This window comes from Vulpes lagopus, chromosome 23, assembly GCF_018345385.1.
Source record: "Vulpes lagopus strain Blue_001 chromosome 23, ASM1834538v1, whole genome shotgun sequence".
Lineage (NCBI taxonomy): Eukaryota > Metazoa > Chordata > Mammalia > Carnivora > Canidae > Vulpes > Vulpes lagopus.
In genome coordinates, this window is record NC_054846.1 from 27,865,046 (window position 1) to 27,892,962 (window position 27,917).

The 27,917-nt window shown below is 37.5% G+C and overlaps 1 protein-coding gene and 1 pseudogene across 11 annotated transcripts in view; both read right to left on the minus strand.

Annotated features, from left to right (window-relative positions):
• Positions 1 to 27,917, minus strand: part of CFAP54 (cilia and flagella associated protein 54) — a 300,555-nt gene that overhangs the window by 125,957 nt on the left and 146,681 nt on the right. For all 11 annotated transcript variants that reach the window (XR_005985335.1, XM_041739196.1, XM_041739195.1 and 8 more), the window contains 9 exons: positions 22,995 to 23,218; positions 22,759 to 22,894; positions 18,622 to 18,730; positions 10,872 to 11,024; positions 8,541 to 8,735; positions 6,609 to 6,696; positions 6,094 to 6,300; positions 3,829 to 3,895; positions 1,885 to 2,067 (listed from right to left, as the gene is read on the minus strand). Coding sequence is in view for 10 of the 11 variants with exons in the window: in XM_041739196.1 (XP_041595130.1) it covers positions 1,885 to 2,067; positions 3,829 to 3,895; positions 6,094 to 6,300; positions 6,609 to 6,696; positions 8,541 to 8,735; positions 10,872 to 11,024; positions 18,622 to 18,730; positions 22,759 to 22,894; positions 22,995 to 23,218 (1,362 nt within the window). In the remaining variant the exon portion in view is untranslated. The remainder of the gene's footprint in view (positions 1 to 1,884; positions 2,068 to 3,828; positions 3,896 to 6,093; positions 6,301 to 6,608; positions 6,697 to 8,540; positions 8,736 to 10,871; positions 11,025 to 18,621; positions 18,731 to 22,758; positions 22,895 to 22,994; positions 23,219 to 27,917) is intronic.
• On the minus strand, positions 26,378 to 26,880 carry LOC121481657 (annotated as a pseudogene).

Sequence of the window (27,917 nt, forward strand, 5' to 3'; positions counted from 1 at the left end):
CTCAGCTGAAAACCAAAGCTTGGTTCACACAACTGGGCCCTTCCCCACTAAAGGGAGATAGAACAAGGAAGAATATTGGGATCCCCATTATTTAGCAAACTATTTCCCATTATTCCACAGCAATGGGTCTGCTAGCAAATTTTGTATGTGACAGCAATCTCCTTATCCATTGGGCTTCTTCTGGAGGGTAGTGTAGTACAAAATAGAAACTGTTTACATCTTGCAGGTTCAGCTAAGGAACCTCTAATTGTCAGTCAACTGGCAGCTGCTAATGGCAACAGCTTTTGAAATGGTCTTAAATGATTTCAAACATAATACATTTTCTTACAATTATGCACTACAAACATAACACAGTATCTTTTTCTACAATTAATGCAGCACAAAACAATAAGAGTTGGCTATTATCTTTAAGATTGTTTCTTTTCTTTAGTGAGAAATAAAAACACACCACTTTATTGCCACCAATTGCTCAATTATTCAGAAAAATGTTCTCAATTTCTTAAGCTTCAGAGAAAAAAAGTCTCATTTCTTTTCCAGTGCAGTGATATGTATTATATATGAATATAACTAGGCAGCTAAAGGTTACCCAGGGGATATAACTATTTTCTAAATCCAAAAATGAATCCCCTTAACAATGAGAGGAGCACCATTTTGTTATCTTTTCATAATAAATAATTTCTTGCCAAATATGCCAAGTGTTAAAAGCATTTATCAATCTCTTCACTTTAACATATGGCCTTATAATTTAACAACTCATATCAGGGGACAACAAATATTTTCAATATAAGGAGAGAGAGTAAATTTAGAAAAAGAAAATAGAAAACAATATATGAGGGGGTGGAAGAAAGTAGGTATGAAAATTATAGAAGAAAAGGAAAGAACCAGAAAAAGAAAGAAAAGGTATTAAGAAGCAAACGTGGTGGGGGAAGGATACAAAAGTAGAGGAAATAATATATGGGAAGAAAATAGGAGAAATAAAATAAAAGAGAATAATACAAAATGACCAACAGGTAGAACATACTAATCTATTTTTTTAAAGCAACCAACTTCAAATTTATGATATATACTGTGCTTTCTTCCCCCAAAGGAAGAGAATTGTATGAGGGTTTTGAATGTCCTACGATACTAGGAAGTATTTGTTTTTTATTTCACACTTTGAATCTGTTGTTCACTTAGATGTACCCTTAACAGGGAGAAGACCAGAGACACAAAGATCAATTTATCTCAACAAAGAAATATTCTTTCTTTCTCTTCCTTCCTTTCTTTCTTTGCTATTTATTTATTTATTTATTTATTTATTTATTTATTTATTTATTATTCATACACACAGAGAGAGAGGCAGAGACACAGGAAGAGGGAGAATCAGGCTCCCTGCAGGAAGCCCAATTCAGGATTCGATCTCAGGACCCCGGGATCACGCCTTGAGCTGAAGGCAGGAGCTCAACCGCTGAGCCACCCAGTCATCCCTTTTTTTTTCTTAAACAAAGAAATAGTCTAATAGTTTTGGTACTGATGTGACCTCCATGACTTAACACAGTGAGTTACATGTGCACTAGATTCCTCTGTTTGAGACCAGTGAAATAGTCTAATCAATTTCCCCAACTGTCTCAAGAAGGAAGAAAAAAAGATAAAGTAACAGAGTAAGAAAAGAAAAAAATCAAACACACATTAACTTTGTATCCAAAATGTAGTGCAACCAGTGATGTCAAAGATGGAATATTAATTAATATATTTTATCTTGAAGTACAGGTAAGAATCCTGAATATAGAGTTTAAGAGTTAAACAAGACCAACCAAGAACACATTAGCAAAATTTGAGCACTGGAAGGTATAAGGCAGAAATACCAAAGTGAATTAAGATTTGTTGATTTTTCAAGTTACTTACTATTAAATTTTGCTTCGTATAGTGCAGTTCACGTATAATGTAATACAGACTGGCAACTACAGAGCAAATGTCAGCCCTGTATCTGTCTGAGAAGAGCTCAACACCTGGGAGAAGCTGAGTGATTTCATACTGAGCGTAGCAACGTTCAGCTTTGGGGTGTGGAAGTGTGGTTCTAAGCAAACCCTGAAAATGAAAACAGGTGAAATGAAGAGCTATGAGTTGCATTCCCAACACTGAAACAAAGATAAGTATACATATTACTTCCTAAAATGCTTTGTATATGCCTAGAACATCGTATCAATGGTACTTATCATTAATGTTCTCATTATGGTTCCCAATGCTTTCATCACTCAAGATGGGCTTTTTAAATTCCATGGTGGTTGAATACTTATTATTTTTAGAAGAAATTATCACTATACTATCATTTATTGGGGTCAATTTTGTGTTGGACACTATTTGTAAATTCTTTATAAACACTACCTCATTTAATCCTCATTTAACCTAACCCTAGAAGGAAGGATTATTACCTCACAAATTATATAACTAGGCTTAAACAATTAATTTATTTGAGATCACATAGCAAATGGTGGCAGAAAGAAGATTCAAAGTCACATCTATTTAAATGAAAAAAACAAAAAACAAAAACCTGTGTTCTTTCCACTATACCAAACAATAAGCAGAGGAGATCAATTATTCAGAAGTCTAAATCAAGCAGAGTTAATTCTGAATTTTTAACTGAATTAAGTAAAAAGATGAGTTGTTTAATTTCACCAATATTTCTTAGGTAATTTATATGACCAGCATTGTATTTGATGTTGGGAAACAAGATTGATACACAAAATTAAATTTTACATTTAGGAGTGCTTCTGATGTTATCCTAAATAATTAAGTGCATTATAACATTTTTTAATGTATATATCTGAAAAGAATTTTAATCAGATTGTTCTCAAAGTTTTAAGGTACCTACTCTAAAATACTCTGCAATTGTTTACATTTTGAATTTTACAAATCTGCTTTAAAAATCACAAAAAAAAATTTTTAAATAAACCTCAGCAGCTTTTATTTTAGGTGTAGTATTACTAAAAACTACATTCCCATAGTAAGCAAAAATTTAATTTTTAAATTACTTCTTTTCTAAAACATAAACAGCATTATCTTCAAGAGCAAGCAGTATCTGACAGTAAAGAATGCAACATCAGGAGTCAGGATCAGATTGTCATTCCCTTTACACTCTTGCCTCCTCTACCTCCACTCTTTTAAAGCACAGGCAAGAGGTGCATAGAACATAATAAAACTGAAAAGTCTGGCCTTACATCCAGAAAAGGCTTTCCAGAGAGTTTATCTAACCAGATTGAATAAGCTATCAGATGCCTCTGATACACAGAACATGAGTGTCCACCCTTCAAAGTAAACAGAACCTTTAGTAGATTGCAAAGGCCACGGCTACATCCCTGTATCTCAAAATGTCTTGTATTTCAGATAAAAGCTCCTTTCTTCAATGAAGTCAAACCAAAATTCTATAAGCTGCCAACAGTCTAGTTCTGTAGTCTTCAACTTATTTCTTGCTTTCATTATATGGTATACTTCACGTTGTGCAAGCAAGCAAAACTTTATTTAGAGATGAGGTAACCTGAGGCCACCATATGGAGTCAAACAAACTGGCTTCACATCTCATTAACAACACAGTCCTACTAATGATGAAAGACTCAGTTTCCTTATCTGCAAAACTCCTTCCAGAGTCTGAAGGAGAAAGAGATTCTGCTAAATATTCAAGGTGAAAAAACCACAGGGGTTTAGCCAGTGAAGGAAAGGTGGACTCACGATTTCTCATCAAGGTCTGTGCTATCTTCCTACCTGTGAGATTTATGACTATGATAAACCACTGCACTTCTTTTTCCCCAACTGAATGGTCACTACTGTAAGAAGATATACATAAAATGTTACCTGAAAGAGTAATGCAGACAAAATGCAACAGTTGGTTCTCTTGTCAACCTCCGAGATCTTGGTAAATCTAAATAAGTATCACAAAAATAAATGGATTCATGGACAATTTTCCAATAATACTTTTATATAAATACATCGCTAGTACAGCTTTTCCAAAATTAAAACAGACTTTGTGATTCTAAAAGTGCTATACTCTTATATAAGATCTAGAACATAAAAAAACATAATAAACAAAATGAAGTATCACTGATAATCCTACCACCCAAACATGACTGCTGGTAACATTTTAGCTAATTTCCTTCTAGATTTTTTTCCATTTATAGAATTTTTTAAATTTTCTCTATAGATCATGATACTATGCATGCCTTTGTCCACCATACCCTATAGATAAGCTAAAAATGTACCTGGAGAGGTGAAAGAAACCTGTACCTCTACTCCTTCTACTCCTTCCATACTTTTTAAATTTCTCACATTATTCAAGTCTTTAAAATATCTGTCAGTGCTAAATAGGTATAAGACACTGTGGCAGACTTTCACATATGTCACGTGTTATAGGTTACATGTAGTAGGCTGAATAATGCTTCCCACCTCCTGCCAAAGATATCCATGACCTACTAATCCCTCAAACCTATGAATATATTGCTTTACGTGGCAAAAAAAAAAAAAAAAAGAGAGAGAGAGAGAGAGAGAGAGAGAGAGAGAGACGGCAGATGTGATTAAAATTAAGGTTAGTTTCAATGTAATCTCAATGGTCCTTATGACAGAAAGGTAAGGGAGTCAGCCAGAAAAAGAGGGGTGAACACAGAAGCAGAGGTCAGGGAGAGAGGAAATGGGAGAGAGAAAGAGGAAGGTAATCCAGACTGTTGATCCTGAAGACAGAAGATGCAGTCATGAGCCGGGAGTACAGGAGGCCTCCAGAAGCTGGAAAAGACCAGGAAAGCGATTCTTCCCTAGAGCCTTCAGAGGATAGCACAGCCCTGTCAATACACTAATTTTAGGACTTCTGACCCCAATAACTGTAAGATAATAAATCTGTGTGTTTTAGGCCACTAATTTTGTGGTAATTAGTTACAGAACTAGGAAACTAATACAGGATATATTATGAGTTAAATTATGCCCGCCCCAATTCATATGTTGGAGTCCTAACCTTCAGTAACCTCAGGATGTGTCTGGACTTGGAGATAGGTCCTTAAAGAAGTAAACAGGTTATAATGAGGTCACTAGGGTGCGCTTTAGTCCAATATGACATATATCCTTATTAGAAGAAGAGATTGGGACATAGACATGCATGCAGGGAAGACCATAGAAGGACACAAGCAAGGAGACAGCCATCTACAAGCAGGGAAAGGCCTCAAAAGAAACTAACCCTGCCAACACACTGATCTAAGTATTCGAGCCTCCAGAACTATGAGACAATAAATTCCCCCACAAACTGGTCCTTTGTTATGGCAACCCTAGCAAACTAATAGAGTATGTCATGCAATTCTTGCCACCACAGTTTACCAATGAGAACACTGAGGCTCAGAGACAATGAGTAGCGAGCCAAGGGTCCCAGAGTTAGTAGGAGACTCTTGAATTAGGCTCAAGCTGGCCTGCCTCCATACCGATCCCATATCAACTGTTCACTCACTCATTTGTTCATTCCACAAGTAGTTATTAAGTGCCAACTCCATGCCAGACACTTAGGATACACTGGTGAACAAGCAGAGATCTGTGCCCATGTGAGGTCCACACTCTGGGGAATAGGTTTGGGGTGGGGGGTTTTGGGGGCTCTTTTGTTTGTCTTTTAGTACATCAAAGCATATTTCTTTTAATAAAAAATCGACAGTATGTACATTATTTAAAAAAAAAAAGAAAAACCAAGTTAAAATTGTGTGTGTGTGAGAGAGAGAGAGAGAGAGAGAGAGAGTGGAGAGAGAGAGAGAAAGAGAGAGAGAAAGTAAAATTGGTGGATGGCACCAGGGTAGACTAATAAAGCAGTAGGTACAAAACAGTTCCATGGGAGCTAAAAATGATGACGGATTTGAACTTGCTGAGGTTGAGAACCAGAGGATAGAGTAAAGGGTGGGCAGTGAAGGATTCGTCAGGAAAAACCCATAAGAGGGAAAGGAGATGATCATAGATAGTAAGTATCACAAATAAGTAAACTGTCTACTTTTGCATGATATGGACACAGCTAAGAATCCCATGTGTCTGAGGCACGGCACTCTATATGGCACAGGGGGGCACCCCACAAAGGGAAGCTCACTCCATTGCCACACTCACTGTGCTATCTTTGCTGATATGACCGCTCCTTGCAAACATCCCCAAATGCCAACTTTTGACAGAAATTCCTCACTATAATCTTTGGAACCTGGAAGTGAATAGCTGCTGGCATTGGTGAACGAGGTACCAAACTCTTTCCACGTATGTAGCACATCTTCTGATTTGAATATTTCATCAAGAGCTTGACACCAACATTTAAAAGCAGCCCTAAAAGAGAAACAGAGCATCAAGCAGCATGTTTTTCAAGATCTATGTCATTAAATCTATCTTCCAAAAGAGAAAGCAAGTGCATTAAAGAAGCATTTTAATTAAAATGTTAGAGAATGAATCTATATCATTTGCTGCTTATAACTGTTTCAGGTAAAATTTGATGAATAAAATGTAGCAATGGAATATTATCAAAGAACTAAAGTTTACGAAAGACAATATTTTTTTTCATAATAATTAAAAATATTTTCAAACAAACTACCCAAAAAAGTTCTCCCTTGTTCTACTGACTTCCACTAAAAATTTACCTTTTCTTTTCAGCAAAGATGAAAAGGCTTCCAAGTTCATGTAATGCCTGAACTTTAAGACTTCTCTGATGGCTGGCTTGAAGAACATCTGTATTTTTAACCAAGTAAAAGAACAAATGTCAGTTCTTAGAAAATATCTTCCTCGTATTCTCAGGAATGTTTAAATGGCATCATTCCTTAAATGTGCCAATAAGCAAATTGCAAGTGAATACTGCCTTCACAGTTCTCCTGATAATATACAGAAAGAAAACAAATGATACTCCACCTGAACATGGTGGAGAAAGTGATTGGATCTAAGAGATAGGAAACATGGAGAGAGTGAAGTAAGAGTCAGGCAGGTGTAGGTAGAGTAGAAGAGAAATTCAGAAGAAGCACACTATAGAGAAAGGGTGGGGTGTATATGGAAATGACATGGGTGGCTGGACTATGGTTTTTTTGGGAGTGTAAAGGAGATAGAAGGAGATAGTGAATTTCTTGTGGAGAAATGTATACATTATTCTATAACGGATAGGAAGACTTGAAGTGCTTGTTTTTAAGCAGGAATGTGACAAGATCACAGTGTATCAATCCTTTACCCAAATGCAAAAAAAAAAAAAAAAAAAGGGTGGGGGGGACAGCCCAGGTGGCTCAACAGTTTAGTGTCTCCTTCAGCCAGGGCCTGATCCTGGAGACCCAGGACTGAGTCCCACATCAGGCACCCTGCACAGAGCCTGCTTCTCCCTCTGCCTATATCTCTGCCTCTCTCTCTCTGTCTCTCATGAATAAATAAATAAAATCTTTTAAAAAGCACACCTTTAATAGCATCTGAATTTTGTTTTGTTTTCTGATAAGTGCATAAATTCAGAGATATATAGCAAAAACAAAACAAAACCTAACAGTGGTTTCTAATGAGAACAGTACTGACTCCTACAGGGTATTTTAGAAATCTGAGGAAAGTTTTGTTAGTTGTCACAAGAGGACATCTCCTGGCATTTTGTCGGTGAAGACCAGAGACACTGGAAGGCCTGTAACACACAGAATCTCCCCCTATAGTGAAGAAAACAGTGAGAAACCTGTTTATAATTGCCTAAGTCTAACCTCTAACTTCATTTTTTACATATAAATAGGGCATTTTTGTATGTGTTCAAAATTCTCTGAATTTTTCAGAAATGCAAACATTCACTATAGTGCTTTGTTTTGTACTGCACCTAGATTTATTAGCCATTTTAGAAAAACACCATCACTAAAATTAACAGTGCTGATAGTACTTGCAGCACCGATACAATAAAGCTGTTTCAGGCTGTATTTGTAGCTGTGACACTCATGGTGATTCAACACACAGGATATGAGCCTCTAACTGCATCATTATACTTTCTAGTGCCTGAGCATTTAACTGCCACAAATAGATTATTTTATTATAAAACAATATTATTTATCCTTTATGTTATATTTAGGACTTCATTTCTATTGTTTTAAAGAACATGTGTAGAGAGACTATATTAAATATACATTTTTTTCCAGGGGGTAAAGGGGATATTACTAAATGTCTGTCACAAAAAAAGGGGGATGTTGGGTCTACAATGCAGATTGAGTATATACTGCTGAATTTGTAGAAGAGCCAAATCAAACAGAAGGACAAAGAAAGTGAGATTAGCTAGGGCAGAGCAAAAGAACACAACAGTGACCACTTTCCAACAATTGCTTCACAGATGCACTTAAAGGGTGATGAGCAGAAGAGTGGAAACCTCAGCATGCTGACAGCCCAAGTTGGGAATGTGGAGACTGGGAGAGACTGAAAGTCTTATCCCAACACTGTTCTGGCACTGCCTACAAGATTTTATGCTCAATCTCTTTCATCTGACATTTAAAGGTGGCATTTCAGGCCCAAATGCAAACTCAACATTAATATCGAAGATGCTACTGAAAATGAATATATAATGAAATGAATCTTACCAATAGTTTTATAATAAGAGGAAATTACAAGTCCCAGTTGAGAATAGGGAAGTTTACTTTTCTCCACTGAACTAAAAACTCTGAAGTGTTCCTGAGAGAGGTTGGGGGGTGTTGGCATATGCATCTCTTCTGTCCCCAGGCAAAATTCCACCTTTCCAGTAGTAAATTTTGAATTGCTTATTCCTCCTCTATCTCCTAAATTCATGAAAAAAAAAAGAAATTTATTTATTTACTTACTTACTTTTTTTTAGAGAGAGAGCATGAGAGCAAGTGAGGGGAGTGGCTTGACAGAAGGAGAGAGAATCTCGAGCAGGCTCCAAGACCAGCATGGAATCTGATGCATCTGATGCATCTCCATCACTTGACCCTGAGATCATGACCTGAGCTGAAATCAAGAATTTGATATTTAACCAACTGAGCCACCTAGGAACTCAAAAAAGAAATTTAAAAAGGAGATAGAGGGGAAGCTGATGAGGAGGGGAAACATAAAAGAAATGGACAGGAAGAAAAAAGGAAAAATTCTGTGCATAGCTGAGATTTCTTTGCAGTTTGACAGACATTATTTCCTTAAATTTAGTATCTAGTATGATTTCTGAGGAACTCGGGTACATGTACACGGGCTCTATACCTGTTATTGTGCCAGAAAATAATGTTGAGGGCAGCCCCAGTGGCACAGTGGTTTAGTGCCATCTGCAGCCCGGGGTGTGATCCTGGGGGCCCGGCATCGAGTCCCACATTGGGCTCCCTGCATGGAGCCTGCTTCTCCCTCTGCCTATGACTCTGCCTCTCTCTCTCTCTCTCTCTGAATAAATAAAATCTTTAAAAAAAAAAAAAAAAGAAGGAAAGTAATGTTGAAATAATGCTTTGCTTCTCATGGGGAATTGCTGGACGTTAACATGGTTTGGGTTTGCCTTTTTTTTAAGGGTTTCCAATAGTAAAATGTTAGTCTGCCTCTGGGGCAGAGACCTCTGGGATAGAAGCAACACATAGTTAGTTCTGACCTAAGGAGGGAAATGGGAAAGAATTGGTCTCTTCATAAGATCAGAGAACACACAAGAAAAAAAAGGAAAACTATTCTAGGGGAAGTACTCAAAAGCTGCAGAGGAAGAGAAGCTAATGTAGAGTTTGAAGTCTGTAGCCTGAGGACTGGGGATAATTGCTGAGAATATTTCAATACCAGGTGAGATTCAGGGTGAACCAGTGTAATCCACTCTTAGGAATTATATTTGCTTTTTTTGTTCATGCCCTTAACCATTATTTTTTTAACCATTATTAATATATACCATAATTGAAAGAAGTTTATACATAACATAGAAAGCTAATTTAATGTAATGTGGGCCTATAGACAATACAACCAAAAACTATGGGCACAGGCCATAGTAAGTGCTTTTTTTGGGCAACAACAAATATAAATATATATATATGTATACATACATACATACATACATAAAATTTGTCAGTGATTGTAAAAACAAGATTTGGTCAAATTTCTGAAATACGGGTTCACTGAATACTAGCATCTTAAGTTTACATTTAAATCTGTTTTTAGTAACTATAATTATTTTAAGTCTGTTAATTTAAGTTTATGCTTTAAGCTTATTTTTATTATTCCAATAAATTTGAACAGCAAAGATCACAAACATATATTAGGATTTTAAACAAAATTTTAATAACCCAAACATAAATAAGACAGGATTTTCCCCACCTAAATTTGAGTATATTCTTCCTCTCTGGGGTTACCACTTAACCAACTCAAAAACCTGCTTTGATTGAGTTCACAAATCAATAACTGTTGAGAAGGAAAAAAACAAACTAATGTGATGTAACCAATGATAGTGAATATCTTGTTTTAAGCTAAAAGAAATCTCTAAGATCAAAATCTATGGTATTAATAAGAAGTCTTGTTGATGCTTATATTAAAATGCATCTATTTCCTCAACACTGATAAAGTAGGGCTTTGGTAATAGGTTCTAGCTAATTCAGTGAATCAAGTCATCTACTCATTAAAAAAATTTTTAAGACTATAGCACATACTTGTGAAGAGATGGGTAAGAATGTAGATGCACAGAGTCCAAAAAAATAACAAATGTTGTTTTTGTGTCTACTCAAGGGAGTATGCTAGCTTCACAGGAAACAAAAGCAGATGAGTGAGACAGTCCTTGGTTGGAATGAAGTGTGTGAGAGAGGTCATGATCCACTAGACAAGTGAAGGGCAGCAGGGAGTGGACAGGGAGGTGGGGAAAGGAGGGACCTATGGCAGAATATGGTAGATCCACAGAATAGTGTTCCCCCCATAAATAAAGAGCAAGAGATATAGAGCAAGCATTTTACCTTGTGTCTGGGCAAGTAATAACAAAAGCAATTTTCTGCTGTGTCGGATTGATCTGTTATGATATCTGGATTTTTCCAAGGTCTCTCTAAAACATCTCAAAGTGTCTGTCACGTCCACAGGCACACAGACAAGCTCTTTGGCGTGGCTGTATTCTGAAAGGAAAAAGAAGAGTACCGGAGGATGAAATGCTGCAGTAAGCCAACTAGTAGCAAAAGATTTTCTAATTCAAAGAATTCCTTGGTTCTAAACTAAAGCTGCTAAATTCAAAGCCCCCAGGTATGCAGCAGGTGTTTCAACGTTCAGATCAAATTTTTGTGGTATATTTGAAAGTTCTTTAAAAAAAGAAAAAAAAATTTCGAAAACTTTTGATTCCTATGAAATGCAAATAACTTTAGATCTTGCCAATTTTCCTCACGAAGCCTCCTACTTTTTCTTTTGCTGATCATAAAAGATGAAATAATCTACCCCTTTTCAGCAGCCTCTTCAAAGCAGAGGTGCCTTGGGAAAGAAACGAAAGGAGGAAACAAAGAAGCTTGGATGGATAAGTGCTCTCTTAAGAGAAGGGAAAGACAGGTTTCTAATATTGGATGATGCAAAGGAAAGGAAGATGAGGCCATAAAAGGGAGCAGAACTAAAAACAGTCCTGAGAAATGGCAGGAAAGAAGAGTTATTGGCAGCGAGTGGCCTCAAGGTTCCCTGGAGAGGAAGCGACTGTCCCTAGCACCAGGCTACAGATTTTCAGCCATACACCGTGAAACAGTCCCATAAGAAGTAAGAAATACAAGCTTCAGATAATTCAGAAAAAAAAAAAAAAACAGAAAAAAAATCACAAAGGAATTTCCTTCTTCAACAAGTTGAACAGGTGGATGGCCCCCTACTTGAGAGTAGCATGGCAACCTGCAAGGGAATGGGGGTACAGAGGTTAACAGGCATGCCCCTCTGCCCTCAAGAGGTATGGTCTAGCTAAAGAGATGAAGCATTCAGACCCTGGAGTATTAAACTCACATTAACAGAGAGTTCCTGGTGCCAAAATGAGGGCAAGAGACATGAGAGATCAGCAATAGGGAGGAAAGGATGCTCAAGAAAGAGAGAAGACATGCTAGCTGTGTCTTGGAGGATAGGGAAGATTTGCTTGGGAAGAAGGAGGCAAAAAGTTTTAGAATAAGAACAGCTGACACTCAATGAGTACTTATACTACACCAGGAACTATTCTATATAATTTACTGTAACAAACTCATCAAATCCTAAAAACAATATAAAAGGTATGTACTGTTCGTTATATCCTCGTTTTACAGATGACGAGAATAAGGCATAGAGAAGTCTGGTAGTTTCTCTGAAGTCACAGAACCAGTTTTGTACAAGGAGAGGCATAGAAGCAGGAGTCAGGGTGGTGACTCGGGGTGCAGCGAGATGATATGGCCACCCCCACTGAACAAAGAGGGCTTCCCGGAGACCTGAAGCCCCCCACCCCTGAGAAAGTTGCCTTCATCCTTTCTAAGAGGAAGCACAGGAAGAGGAAGGGTTTTGAGCAGGGTAGACACAAAGCAAGCAGTATTTTAGGAAGAGCTAGCAGACTGCAACAGAAAGAGGGTGGTGGCTGAGAGGCCACAACACTGATACTGTGATTTGAACTCAACTAGGATGATAGAAATGGGAATAAGAGAAGGATGCAGGGAATGTTCCAATGTTGGAAGAGACAAAAAAAAAAAGTGGTTAATTGGCTATGTGGCAAAGAATTACCTCTTCCCTGTCCTTTCTAGGCCAATGATCTTGCTTCCCATCTCACTGGGAAAAAAATCCAAGCAATCCAAAAGATCTTCTGCAAATCCCCACCAGTGGTTCATGTTGTTCTAGAACATTCTTCCCTCAGATATTCCCATGTCTCACTCACTCAGCTCCTTAGGTTATTGCTTAACCTTAGGCACTTAACCTATTCCTAAGATTATTGCTTAACAATTAATTTCTCAGGAGGCCTTCCTTGATCACTGTATTTAAATCAGTGATCCTGATTTCCCTATTTCTCTTTTCTCCATTGCACTCATTATCTTCTGACATATTATGTGTTGTTTGTTTATTGATTGTCTCCTGCCACTAGATTGCAAGTTCCACGAGGGCAGGAATTTTGGTCCATTTTGTCTGCTGCTATCAACCCAGACCTATAATAGTGCCTATTAAGTGGTATGTGCTCAATAAATATTTGTTAAATGAATGAATGACAAGTTTTCAAAGCTAATTGGCTGGGATAAACATCATTAATAATCACTTACATAGATCTTAATCTCAGTTAATTCTCACAGCACCTTCCCAACTAGTAGAGGTGAATATTACTCACATTTTAAAAGGGAGGAAAAGTGAACTTGGGCACATTAACTCACTTTAAACCCTTATAAGACACAAAAGACAACCAGTGTTCAAGTCCAGTGCTTTTTACCCTAATAGTTTGCCAGAGGGCATCAAATCTTGGGTAACTGGAAGTGATCTAGATTGGAGGCCTGCTAATTTGAGTACAGAAACCTTTGAGAATAGGACAGAAATAAGCCTAAGAAAAGATAATTAGAGAAGAAGCCTGGGGTCCTTGTGAGCCGAGGGACGTCCTGATGGAATTAATGGCACAGTTACAGTCTATGGCCATAGAGAAAACATCTTTCAATCTACCTCAAAGCAAACTGAAATGTCTAGAAATACTGGAGGCTCTAGTCAAACCAGATACATGGCCACATTGAGAACCATTTGCCCCCCTGGCAAGCTCACTCTTGACACACTTGCCTATCACACATTTAAGATAATCAAATATTTAGCTGACAGAAGCTCTTACTAACTTCCCAGGGGCTCTCTTCTACCCTACCAATTTCATTGTCTTGTCCACTATCTTGCTCCCTCAATTCCCCTCTTATCTCCTCTACCCATGCACAGTCCTGCATGATCCAGACGAAGAGACAAGGCATGCTCCGACTCCTCCCACCACTACCCTTATGCATAATGCCCTAGAGATGATATGGGTTCTACTCTGTTTTTGTTTTTCCTACAAGAATTCATGAGCTTGGATTTTTATCTTTTTCTCCTTAAATAGTGAGATCCGGGAAAGAAGCAAAGAAAGCAAAGGAAAAGGCAGAAGCTGGAGCCCCTCACATATCAATATTTTAAAGATAATCGGTTACCTTCTCTAGTCCCTAACTTTCCAATCTCTGCTAAAATTGGGATGATAATATTTATCTCCAAGGGTTATTGTTTTAACCTGTGTGTGAAGTGTCAGGCATAGTGCCTATCAGGGAGTAAACATCCAATAGATATAACATTTTGGCTGTTAGTCATGTATTTTTAAAATATATATATATATTAAGCACTTAACAGCATTAGGTGCTATGCTAGACACTGAAGAGAAAACAAAACAGATACACACCTTGCTCTCATGGAGATTTCACTCTGGAATAAAAATTCACAAAGGCATGCTTGTATTTGGGGGGTAATCAGAAGGATAGGAGGGACAGATGTTTGTAGTCTTTAAAATGTGAGGTCTGAATACAATCTGCTACTTTGTATCAAATATCCCCTTATAAATTATTCCTCCTTGTTCTTTTTCATAAACTGTATTTCACTTTGTTGTTTTTTTGTTGTTTTTGTTCTTTCCTTTTTTCAAACTCTAGAAAACCTTTTTTTCTTGTAATCCAACTAGGGTTCTGCCAGTGATTTTGTGACTATCACACGAGGCAGAGGCCTGTCCTTACTTCTCTGTCTCAAGAGGAGGCTCCTCTCTGAAACTGCTGCTATCTACACAATTGGTCACATCAATCCAAAAGCCCATGAGATTCAGTAAGAAAACACACCTGCCAAAGGTTGAAAATTTGAAAATTCCAATATACTGGAAGACTGAAGAACCCTATCAGAGATAACTTAAATACTGATAAGGTCAAAACTCGAGACACAGATTCTAGACAGAATGCAAAAGTAGCTACAATAAAAGACATATTCATAGTTCTCTCCCCTGTGAAGCTTATCAAGCAGGCAAGTTACTCATCCATACAAAAAATAATCTGTAAAGTGAGGTATTCTCACTTCTCCACATCCTACAGAGACTATACCAAAATACATATGCATTATTAAATAGTTAGAGGGAGAATAGAATGTTGTTAAATAATGAGAACATCAAGTGTTCATAGGCACTGGAGCATTACAATATCTGTTCTGAAGAATTAAATGTATCAAGCATTACCGCCCAATGCTGTTATGCCAAAAGAAAATCTATGATGTTCTAAAGAAGCAATCTGGTTCTAAACCAGCAAGAGTTCACTTTGTCTTTCAAAAGTATTGTAAACATGTCATGATAATACACATAAGACCCATCATGCTTATAAACATGTTAATGATCTGAGTTCAGTACACTGAAAAAAATTCACCATCCTAAAAGTTTGCCAAATAAACCCAAAAGCATAGGCCAAAAGATGCTCCTAGTCACAGAGGTCCTAGAGTCTAATAAAGAGCTGTAAATCAGATGCCAAGATTTTAATGATACTGGCTTAAAACTTATAATTAGAATGCAGGATATCTAAAAACTACCATACTATCACAGTAAGTCAGAATAAAGTATCTGTCTCCCATGACCACTGATGTATAGCAAAATTTTTCTGATTGCTATCAGTTTAAAGGAAAGACTAACCTGCAAGAGGACAAATGGTGAACGGGTCAGGTAGTTTAGTGGAGCACACGCAGGCCAAGCAATCAGACAGACTAGAGTTTGAATCATGGTTTTATTACTTACTAGTAACATTTAATTTTCTCATCTGTAATGTAAGCATAATAATTCTACCTCCTAAAATTGTAAAAATTTAAAAAGCTAATGGTTATAATGTGCTAAACATAGGGCCTGGCCCAATTCATTATTACTGCCATTACAATATTTTTTAGATTTTATCCATTCAAATATTCCTGCTATAGTCATTGCTCAAACTGACTATAACTCCACCACCATGAGAATCAACCCAAATAATCATGGTAGCCTGACCCTACCTACCTTCCTTTCTGTCCCACCACCAACCATCTTGCCTTTCCAAATGTTGCTTTAACAACAACCTGCCGAAGTGCTTTTCTGACATGTTGCATCCACTATCTATAAGACCAGTGGTCACACAGGTCTAGGATTTTGCTAGGCATGTTTTTCTTATCCCTTAGGTGCTAGTCAGCATTTTTGATAATAAGCATTTGTGACGTTTTCTCACATTTGTTGCCCATCATTTTTAGGATGGAAGGGATAATATAAATCACATTCTGAGCTAGAGATCCCAAATCGAGAGATCTCCAGAGGTTTGACAGATATGATCAAGAAAAGAAGAACATAACCAGGATGAATCACACTCTTATTAGAACTCCACTGTTTAATGAAAAAGAGGATAATTTATCACTAATGGAGAACTCACAAGCTCATGGTCACCAACTCCCTCAAATGGAGCCTCTACCACTGCTCTGAAGCCCTTCTATCTTCCCTCTATTTCCCTCAGGGGCCAGGCCACTCTTTCACATTCCTTCTGAAATCTCCTACTTTAGCAACCTTGGCTAGGCTCTTAAACCCTTGCTTTATTAAGAAAATCTTTAGTACCCAATGAGAATACCTTCAACTTCTGCCCTATAAAATTCCTGTGTTTGGGTCCATTCTCCCCTTCCCTTCTGCCCTCACCTCTCAATATGGCCCCTCTAGAGGGTAAATTCACGTTCTCCTTTCTACCTTGGAAACAATCATGGAAGCTTGTGTCAAGATGGAGGTTCCATCAACCTATGATGAGCAGCAGCTCAATATTCAACCTCATCAAACACAGTAGCGTGAGCAAAAAACCAGACTTTCCCTTGTGTGGAAGCAATGAGATTTGGATATTGTTTATTACTACTGTATAGCATTGCCCATTTTGAATGATACAGCTTCCAAAGTGAGCCTGTCCTCAGGTCTATACTCCATATAACTCTCCCGAGCGACCTCATGCAAGAAAACCCCTGATTTCAACCACCACCAATGTACTGATGATGAAAATGTAAATCTCTGCTGAATGCCTGACTGGTCTATCTAGCCATATACTGAATAGTTCTACTCAGTAATCACCCTGGCACCTCAAACTCACTAATTCCAAAGTAACTTTCTCTGATCTGCTCCTCCCTTCAGTTTTCCTGTAGAGTGAAGATATCACATCCATCTGGCCACCCAAGTCAGGAACGAAGGCAACCTGGACTCCTCCCATCCTTGTCTAAGCAGTATAAAACACAATCCTCTGGACTTCTTCAGGCTTTCTCTCATGTCTGTCTCCTCCCATGTTATCCTCACCTAAGTCCAGAGCCTTATCACATCTTTAATGCATAAGCTAGGAGGAGCCACCCTTCTGCTTCCATGAGCTATGCTTTCAGTTGGTTCCCAACACGGCTGCATAAGGTTCTTTCCAGAGCGCAAATATGATCATTTCACTTTCCTTCTTTAAATCCTTGTATCTAACTCTTTTTAGCCCTCCAGATAAATTTGCATTTCTATATCCCACCTTCTAAGGCCCACCTGCCAATCTTTCTAACCTCAGCTTTGTCTTTTCCTTTTTAATGAGCTCCACCAAATTGCACAGTCTTCTCAGCAGCAATGCTATTAACTACCACTACTTACAGTGGAAGCAGCAGGGGTAGTCCTAACATGACAGGTCTTATTCTATACTATCATCTCTGGTTTACTTACCAGTCTCTTTCAATGGGTTGTAAATTCTAGGATAACAAATCTTTAGTCTCACTAAATCTTTAGTGTCTTTGTGGTCTCAGTATCCAGTACAGCACTTAACACTCAGTAGACACTCCATAAATGTTTGCCAAATGACTGAGTGGCCGCCTGTCTCAATAAATGAATAAATGATTACACACATACATACATAAAATCAAGAGATAAATGAAAGAATCCTAAGGAAAAATTTGCATTCCTTCCCTATGCCAGAAACAGAGGCACATGGCAAGTGCAACTAAGAGAAAGCATTATTTCCATTTCCATTTGATTCTATTGCTTCATTCCCACAAACTGCACTGCCAAAAGTCTCCAACAGGGCTTCTTGGCTAAAAGCAAAGGAGTCATGACATTCCCTCATCTTCTCCTGTGCTCTGGTGAAAAGACCTACAACTCAATCATGATAGAGCCAATAGGAGAACATTCTACACTGATTATGGAAATGGGAGTTAGTTTGTTTGGATTTTTTTTGAAGATTTTATTTATTTATTCATGAGAGACAGAAAAAGAAAAGCAGAGACATAGGCCGAGGGAGATGCAGACTCCCTGCAGGGAGCCTGATGCAGCACTCAATCTCAGGACCTGAGGGTCACGACCTGCCCCGAAGGCAGACGCTCAACCACTGAGCCACCCAGGTGCCCCAGGAATGGGAGTTTTTATGGGAGTCAAGACAGAGCTCCAAAAAGAATAGCAACAGATCAATTTGAAGACTTCCCAAGTGAGATAAAAACAGGGAGAAATGTACAAGATAGTCTATTCCATGCTTATTTTTCAAATAATTTTCCTTTCTCCTTTTCTTTCTCTAATTTACAGATTAAACTAATAAGCACATGTGTTTTAATTCCCCTTATGCGACATTTATAATAAAATAAGATGATAAATATCAAATGGATTAGTTTCAGTCCAATAAGCCTGCAAAAGAGATTTTGCAAACATTTTAATTATGGAAGAGCTGACATGCAGAACACAACGGCAAACCTTGCTTTAAAAAAGCTGCATGCTAAAATGGTTCCAACCTGAATAGATCAACTTTTTCAGGAAGTCTGTGCAGTTTTCTGTATCTGTCACTTCACTGGTTGAAGGATTAATCTTGAGCTGCTTCCCAATGAAATTTCGGCAGGTTATCTTAAAAAGGAAAAGGAAAACAAATATTACTTAATAAGGTATTTATGCCTGAAAATTTGGTTTACTTAAAATGTTTATCTTATTTTCACTTGTCAAAAAAAAAAAAGAAATACAAAAGGACGCTACAAATAAAAGCTAGCAGAATAACACTTGATCATAATAAGTTTCAGGGAAAAAAGGAGCCACATAACTTTTTATATTTCTTTTGTTCAGCACAGCTGGAAGAGCATTAGGCAAATTATGTAGAGCAATTAGAATATGATTTTCTGATATTCTGTAAATCCACTAGTCTAAATATATCTTCCATTATGCAAGCTGAAACATATCTAAAATATAGGCTTCTTTTCCAGTGGCTGATTTTTCTACCCTACTCATAATGAATGCAATTTAAACTTCCTTGGTGAAGTTTGTCAAAACTAACTTCCTCTGTAGTATTTTAAAATTTTATTTTCTAACAGACACTTAGGTCCTAAAATTATAAATATCTGAAATCAGAAAAATTTTAGACAAAAGGAAATTCTTTTAAAAGGCCCAAGAACCAGGACACCTGGGTGGCTTAGTCAGTTAGGCAACGGACTCTTGATTTCAGCTTGGGCATGATCTCAGGGTTCTGAGATCAAGCCCCACATCAGGCTCTGTGCTGAGCATGGAACCTACATGAGATTCTCTCTCCCTCTCCCTCTGCCCCTCCTCTGCTCACAGGCGCACCTGCTCTCTCTCTCTCTCTCCCAAAAAAAAAAAAAAAAAAGTCTAAGAACCTCTTTTGTCTCTCCATTCCTACTCCTTGAACTAACCTATTTCTCAAAATACAACCTCTCTGAATCTATGTCTGATGTAGATGCTGCTTCTTAATGCCCCTTGTAGGTACTTGCACAATTAGATGTAAGCAATCTAATAAACTGCAAATTCCTTCCTTCCTATGGCCTAACAAGGCCCTAATTGACCTAGTCCTTCCCATCTCCCAGTTTCATTAAATAAATCTTAATTGAACACCTATTATGTGTCAGTCACTACTCCAAGCTCAAGGATAATATAGTGAACAAAGTAAAGTTCCTATTCTTATGGAACTTATTCTAGAGAAAGTAGAAATACAATGAACAAAATAGAGAAGTACATTAGAGAGTATACTGAAGAGCTATAAGTGCTGTAGAGAGAAATGGAGCAAACAGGTACATAATTTTATGTAGGCTAGTGAGACCAGTCCTCACACACAAAGTGACATTTAGCAAAGACTAGAAAAAAGTGAGGAAAAATCAGTGTGGATATTTGGTGGGGAGGAGCGTCCCAAGCAGGGGAGCAGCAAATGGAGGATCCCAAGGCAGGAACATCTTAAAGAACAGAGCAGCTGAAACCTGCAGGGCATTAACAGGAGATGAGTCACCGGAGATCACGGGGAATGTGTGGTGCATTAAGGCCTTGATAAAGATGTTCACTTTATCTCTGAAGCAGGTGGGAAGCTGCTGTAGGCTTTAAAGAGGAGGAATGACATGATCTGACTTAGGGTTTTCAAGGGTCATCCTACCTGCTGTATAAGGAACAGATTATAGGCTAGAGGCAGGGATTCAGGGAGATTGGAAGCAAGAAGACTAATTAGGAAGTCACTGCATGAATCTCAGCAAATATAAAAGGGGCTTGGATCAGAGTAGATGTGGTGGAGGTAGTGTTAAGTGGATGGGTTCCGAATACATTTTTTTTAAAGATTTTTATTTATTTATTGAGACACAGAAAGAGAGAGAGAGGGAGGCAGAGGGAGAAGCAGGCTCCACACTGGGAGCCCGACGTGGGACTCGATCTCGGGTCTCCAGGATCACACCCCTGGCTGCAGGCAGCACTAAACCACTGTGCCACCGGGGCTGCCCCTGAATACATTTTGAAGGTAGAAGCTTTGATAACCAATTTGAAGTGGAGTAATGAAAGCACAAGAGGAGTCTGGGATGTCTCCAAGGTGTCTGGCCTGAGCAATCTGGAGAACAGTATTGTCATCAGTTGAAGTGGGGAAGACTTGTCAGAACAGATTTGTCTGAGATATACTAAATTTCAGAAGTGTATTAAACATCTAAGAGATCATGTTGATTAGGCAGTATGATGGGTTTTTGAGGGGTCAACTTGGTTAGGCTGACCTATGAGGACAAAAAGAAGGGAAGTATCCATTTTGAATGCACACAGCTATTCAAACCCTAATCTAGCTGTGGCTATGAAGGGATTTTGCAGATAATAATTAAAGTCCCTAATAAATATGCCTTAAGCTAGAGATTATTTTCAGTGGGCCTGACCTAAGCAGGTGAGTCCCCAATGTGCTGGAGGAGTTCAGACTCCAAACAGCATCCAGGTCTACTGACTGAATCATCCCTCACTGACTGCCTAAGGGTAATAGCTTCTGGCCATACCTGTAAGGTTCATTCCTGCTCATGATCCTGACTGACCACCTTATGATTTTGGACTTGCCTAGCCAGCCTCCATAATCACATAAGCCAATTCTTTGCAATTAATCTTGATGGATGAGAGAGATAATAGATCTTACTAGTTCTGCTTCTCTGATTGAACCTTGATTGATACAGGGAATATGTCAACACAGAATTCAGGAGAAAGGTCTAGACTGGAGCTAGAATTTCAAGAATCATTATCATAAAGATGATACTTAGAACCACAGACTGAAAGAGCTCACCAAGGGAGAGTATGTGGATAAAGAAGACAGGAAGACTTAACATTATGACATTGGGGAGAAAAGGAAGAAGCAAAGCCCCCTCTTTTCACACTCTCCCCTGTCTGTGACATTCCAGACACATAGGCCTTCTCCTTGTCTCCGGGCCTTTGCCCTTGTTCTTCTTCCCTTGGGCTAGAAGGCTCTTTCTTATGAATGGCTGGCCATTTCTCATCAAAGGTTACTGTTTTCAAGAGTCATTCCAGATTTTCACCTTCCATCCCACCTATCTCTAACCCACTGACCCAGTTTATTCTCTTCAGAGAACTCATGATGATCATAAATCTTTTTATGTATCTGTTTACAGGTTTATTTTCTGGCCCTACCTCTACCCCTGCAAAATTAAACTCCAGAAAGCAAGAACTCACACTGTATTCTCATTGCGTGGAAAATGCAGGAGGCTAGAATATGCAAGGGCTATAAGGAACCTCTGTGAGAAGATAAATGGAGCCCTCACCGTGTGGCCACAACCCCACAAGCACACAGACTGGTGTGGGAGGCAGGACTAGATTTCAGGCCTCACCTACACTGGGGGCCCTAGGGAAGGACACAAACTGTGTAACAGTATGCTATGGCTCTGGGATTACATAGTCAGGTAGTCGATACACATTTATTAAATTAACAAATGAAAGAATTTACTTCTCTTTCCACCACCTAACTCAAAGCTGTATCATGACTTTTGGGTCCTTAGACACTTACTTTCATGGACCCACACATCCATAAAAAATATTAAAAATTATATCATAGGATGATGTTGGCATAAATACAAATATAGTTCATTTTAACATAAAAATTCAAATATTTTCGGGGGATCCCTGGGTGGCGCAGCGGTTTGGCGCCTGCCTTTGGCCCAGGGTGCGATCCTGGAGACCCCGGGATCGAGTCCCACGTCGGGCTCCCGGTGCATGGAGCCTGCTTCTCCCTCTGCCTGTGTCTCTGCCTCTGTGTGTATGTGTGTTGTGTGACTATCATAAATAAATTAAAAAAAAATTCAAATATTTTCTTTGACCTAAAAGTTAATTTTTTTCTTCACATTAAAAAAAAAAATGAAACATTTAGTGGGCCTCTAAAAGTACTGTGGCTCTAGACTATGTCTAATGAATACATCAGTGCTGGTCTGAAGGTAAGTTTCCTACGAACAAGGGCTTAATTTTCGTTAACCCTGTATCTGGAAAATATTGGCACATATCAGGCTTTCAGGAATGTTTGTTGATTTGAATGATAAATGTCTAAGTGAAAATAATATTTCTCTGATCTCTACATCTTTGTATTTTATATATCCACTCATCAGAAATTACATCTGCATAGGTAATACAGCCAAACTCACCTTCTCTTTGTATTCAGCCTCATATCTTGCACAAGGTTGTTGGGTAATATCTGGGCCATTGAACTTGGATATTCTTAGAAGCAGCTGACGCTGGGCATACACCAGGAGTGGTGTCACTTGCTCTGTGTATCTCTCACTAGAGAGGGGTAGAAATACATTAAAAAGCAGACATTAGTGAAAACACATTTTTTAAATGAGAGCTCGTCACCTTTAATTGCCCTTACAGCAATACTTACTGTGAAATTGTGTTGAATTGGATGGCAAGTGATACCAGTGTTTCCCATTTTTCCACTTGATATAAAAGTTCCAGAGATTTCAACACAAAGTCATGGATCCATTTCAAATCAACCACATTTACATCATCCAAATGGTACTCAAAATTAAGGCTAGAACCACCATTATCATTTTTAATATTTCCATAGCAGCTTGGAACACTGAACTCTCCGTTTTCTTCAATAACCTACAAGTAGCACATGGAGAAAAAATGTGCATTTTCAGATTTTACTACACATTTTTTCTGAAAACTGAATGTGATAAAAAAATAACAGGAAAAGAACTGAAGATAAGAAAATTATATGTTTTTATTATGCAAATCAAAGCCTGAATATTGCAATTCAACAGAACTTTCTATGATGATGGAAATGTGCTATGTGTGTGTTGCTTGATATAGTAGCCGCTAAGCATGTGTGGATACTGGAGCTAATTTCACTTAATTTTAATTTAGCTTAACTTCAAATAGCCACATATGACTAGTCATTACCATGTTAGCACAAACTGAGGTCTATACTTCCTGGTACACAGTCACTATCTCTGTAAATAAGGATATTAAACCAATAAGATAAAGTTTTGAAGAACAGGTTTAGTATACACAAATGATTACATTTCCATAATATATTGGTTACATTCATCAGGTTGCAAAGGTTAAACCTATGGAGAAGGAAATCTCCTGGAAAACTCTGTTTTTCCCTAAGTTAAAGAGGTACCATGTAACTAATGTATTCATTTCCCATGAGTCCCTGATGCACTTGTGTGTACCCTTAGAAATTCTTGAGGCAAATAAAACTCCTTAAATCCACCTATAAGCCAGGTTGCAGCCCAAGAAATAGTTGGGTAACTCAAGACCAGCCTCTCTTAAGCTGGTGTTACTAATAAGGGTAATCCACACATAGGGGAGGGAAGGTATCAACAAAAGTAGAGGGCATATATCTCTAACAAGATTCATGGTCTTAAGGTTGGAAGAAATCTAGGAAGTCATCTGTCTGTGCAATGTAAAATGTGTGCCTCAAGTCAGTCTTGGGTAGGTGTGAATAACAGGTGTGCCATATGTGACCTATGTGAATTAGCCTCTTTAGCACGGTTGCTGGCACATGGGACATACTCAGTAAAGGGTAGTTTCCATTTTATTGATGTTATGAGCTCCATCCCACTACCCACTGATTTTATAGTTAAGACTTCCAGCAGCACAAAGCTGCATAAGGGGTTATCTCCATTTCCTGGACCTCAGGATTCCAAGTGGAGGCACTCTTGACCATTACTCTTGGTGAGTGTGGAAAAAGTAAAGCCACTCAGCTTTTCCCAGGTGACTGCTATGCCAGAGCCTGCCTGCCAACAGGATGACACATTCTTTTTTCATTCAGATATGAGTACATTTCCTGAGTACAGCTGAAATAACTTTCCTGGGCCATCCATGAAGAAGAAGGGTATCTACTATCAGTTTTTTTTCCCCCAATTTTTTGTTAAAGAAACCAGGTTGTTTATCTTGTAGAGTTCCCATAGGCTGCGTTTTTATTGATGCATCATCCCCATAGTTTCATTCCAAATGTTTCTGTCCCTTGGATTTTCTGTAAATTGTTGGTTAGATTTAAACACTTGCTCTGATTCCAGGTTGATTTATTTTTTTCCAACAAGTACATATACTTCACTGGTGCTATTCATCCTCCCATGAATTCATAAAGAATTACAAAATCCTCATATTCTAATTTCAACATCATTTCTTCATTTATTACCTGGAAATTCTATAAAGAAAAATTTTTCATCACGGGCTGTTAACTATTTGGGTCTCCTCAAATATAGTTCACATAGAAAAACATAATCAGCCTTTTTTTTTTTTTTTTAACACCAAGGAGTCCTACTTCTTTCAGTGGGAAATGGTTTTTAAAGAACACATCTGGGTGCTAAGGATTGTCATTTCTTTGAATTCTTTGAATTGTTTTGATACCTTTGTAACATATTGACCATATATATAGGAGTATATTTTAAGATTTATTTTACTGATATATTTCTCTCTTTATGCCAATATCATAGTCTTCCAATTACTACAGCATTGATAAGCCCTGAGTTCTCCGAATTTGTACTTTTTAAAGATTTTTCTTGGCCACTCACATTTCTTTGCATTTGCTTATAAGTTTTAAAATGAACTGTCAATTTACACCGAAAAAAATGTCTTTTGGAATTTTCATTAGGATTTCACTGAATCAACAGACCAAATTAGAAATGATATCCTAGCAATATAGAGTCTTTTCATTCATGAACATGATCTTTGTGTCTATTTAGATCTTCTTTAATTTTTTCTGCAATGTGTTATAATATTCAATGTAAAAATCCTACACAGATTTCATTAGCTATATTCCTAGAAATTTGATGTTTTGAATGGTATTTTTAAAATTTCATTTCCTAGTTGTTTTCTGTTAGTACAAAGAAATACAATTTATTTTTAAATTGACTTTATGTGCTGCTATTTTGTTTATTAATTCTAGTAGTTTTATAGAGTACTAAAGAGTTAGAATTTTCTATGTAAAAACTCTTATTATTCCTTTTCAATCTGCATGCCTTTGGTTTCTTTGTCTGCCTTACTGCACTTGTCAGGATCTCTGGCATGATATTGAGCAAAAGTGGTATGAGCAGACATCCTTGCTTTGTTCCCAATCTTAGAGGGAAGCTCACAATATTTCACCATTAAGTATGATGTTAACAGTAGATAGTACTTTTTATCAGGTATTCCTATTTTGCTGAGAGTCTTTAATATCAATGGCATTGTTTTTGTTTTGCTTCCAACTGTATTAGTCTCTTTTTATTCTTTTAATAATCTCTTCCAGAGTCAACTATTTCTGTTTGTAGGTGATGAAATGTATAATGATCCACTTCACATTTGGCACTCTATGAATATGGTCTTTTCCTTTACTTCAACTTAGAATTAAGACTTGCCATTCTTTTTTTTTTTTTTTTTTTTTGCTTATATACTAGTTTCAAAAGTAGTTTTCCCTGTAGAAGTTACCTGAAGATCGTCTCATTCTTTCTATTTGTGGTCTACCAGCAGGCTTTATCCTCTCCAGTAACACTACAAGACAGACTTAGTTTGAACATATATTAAAGTAAGAGGTATTCTTGCAAATAAGTTTAAATGCATTTTATTTTTAGGTAATCTACATGATATGGTTTTTTCTCTTTAAAAAAATGAGTCCACTCCAAATAAATCAACATTAAAATAAGAGATCAAGACGACATCATCCAACTGTCCAAGTCCTGATATTGTATGGATGCATGAAAAGCAGCAGCCAGTTATGATGACAGGTAATAGATCTAAAGTAATTGCCATTCTGTTAACATTTTTTCCATTTTGCTAACATTTCTTCATTTCTAAACCATTCTTGAAGAAAATTATATATAGGGTCAGACCATCCTCATGGTAGTCCAGCAGAGCAACTACGCCATCTGGATTCATATTTTCACCAATAAAGAACTGGTAGTTTTTGAAATTAGTAAAGACATGCTTGATTTGTCTGCAGCCTCCGTTATAAAAGGTTTATACTTTCTGGTCTCTGTTCTTCAAGTTTGCCTTAGACTGATTTCCTACAATCTACAATGAACTTTTTGTAGGCTTCGTTTGTGAAGTTTGTTTTCTGTAAGTAATGGTTTTTGACAATATCAACACCAATGATTACTGTGCTTTCACTACTTTTGCCTTGGGGGCCTTCAGCAAAGTATATTTCCATCAATGGTACCTTCTGTCCTGCTGACTATCTTCCCCTTCATCTCAAGGCACAGCTCACTCACAACCTCCAAAATCTTGTAGATGCCAGAAAACATTTCATCATGGCTGATGAGGTCCAGGTAGATAATCATGATGACAGCCAGAGATAGAGAATGGCAGCCTTGGCTTAGCAAGAACCCAGAATTCAGAGCAAGAGCAGTGCAGCTGAAGCAAACTCGAGGGGAGAGAAGGCAGGTGGAAAAAGTGATATCAAGTTTTGTAAATCCTTTTGTTCTATCTATTTCAATGGCCATATAATTTGTCTCCTTTATTCTGTTAAAATAGTGAATTACCTTGATTGATCTTATTTTACTTTTTAAAAGATTTTTATTTTTTTATTTGAGAGAGAGAGTGCAAGCAAATAGGAGGTGAAGCAGAGGGAGGGAGAGATGGAAGAGGAAAGGATTTCAAGCAGACACCACTCGGTGCACAGAGCCTGACACGGTGCTTGATATCACTACCCTGAGATCATGACCTGAGCCAAAACCAAGAGTTGGATATTTAACCAGCTGAGCGACCCAAGTGCCTCTTGATTGATCTTTAAATGTTAACCTTATATTTCTGGAATAAGCCCACTTGATCATCATTTGTATAATTGTAGATATTATAGACCTCATTTGCCTATTTTATGTATTGCTGGGTTTAATCTGCTAATATTTCATTAAGTAGTTTTGTGTCTATGTTCATGAGGGATATTGGTTCATTACTTTTCTTTTTGATACATCTTTTGGATTTAAGCCACCTTTGCTTCTAAAAAAATGTTTGTATATGATTTATTATTTTGTCTCTATATGTTTGCTAGAATTCTGCAGGGAAATATTCTGGGTCTGGAGTATTCTTTATCTCAGAGTTCCTAATTATAAACTAATTTTCTTTAATATATTTAGGACAATTCATTTTTTCTATTGCTTCTTGTGTCATTTTTTCTATTGCTTTTTGTTAAGCTGTGCTTTGTGATAAACATGTCCATTCCATCTAAAGATATCAAATTCATTAGTAAAAATTGATCGTAATATTCTCTTATTTTTCTTTTAATATCTATAGGATCTATAGTTATATCCCTCTTTCATCACTAATGTCAATTATTTATGCCTTCTTTCGTGCTTTATCAGTATTCCTAGGATTCTGC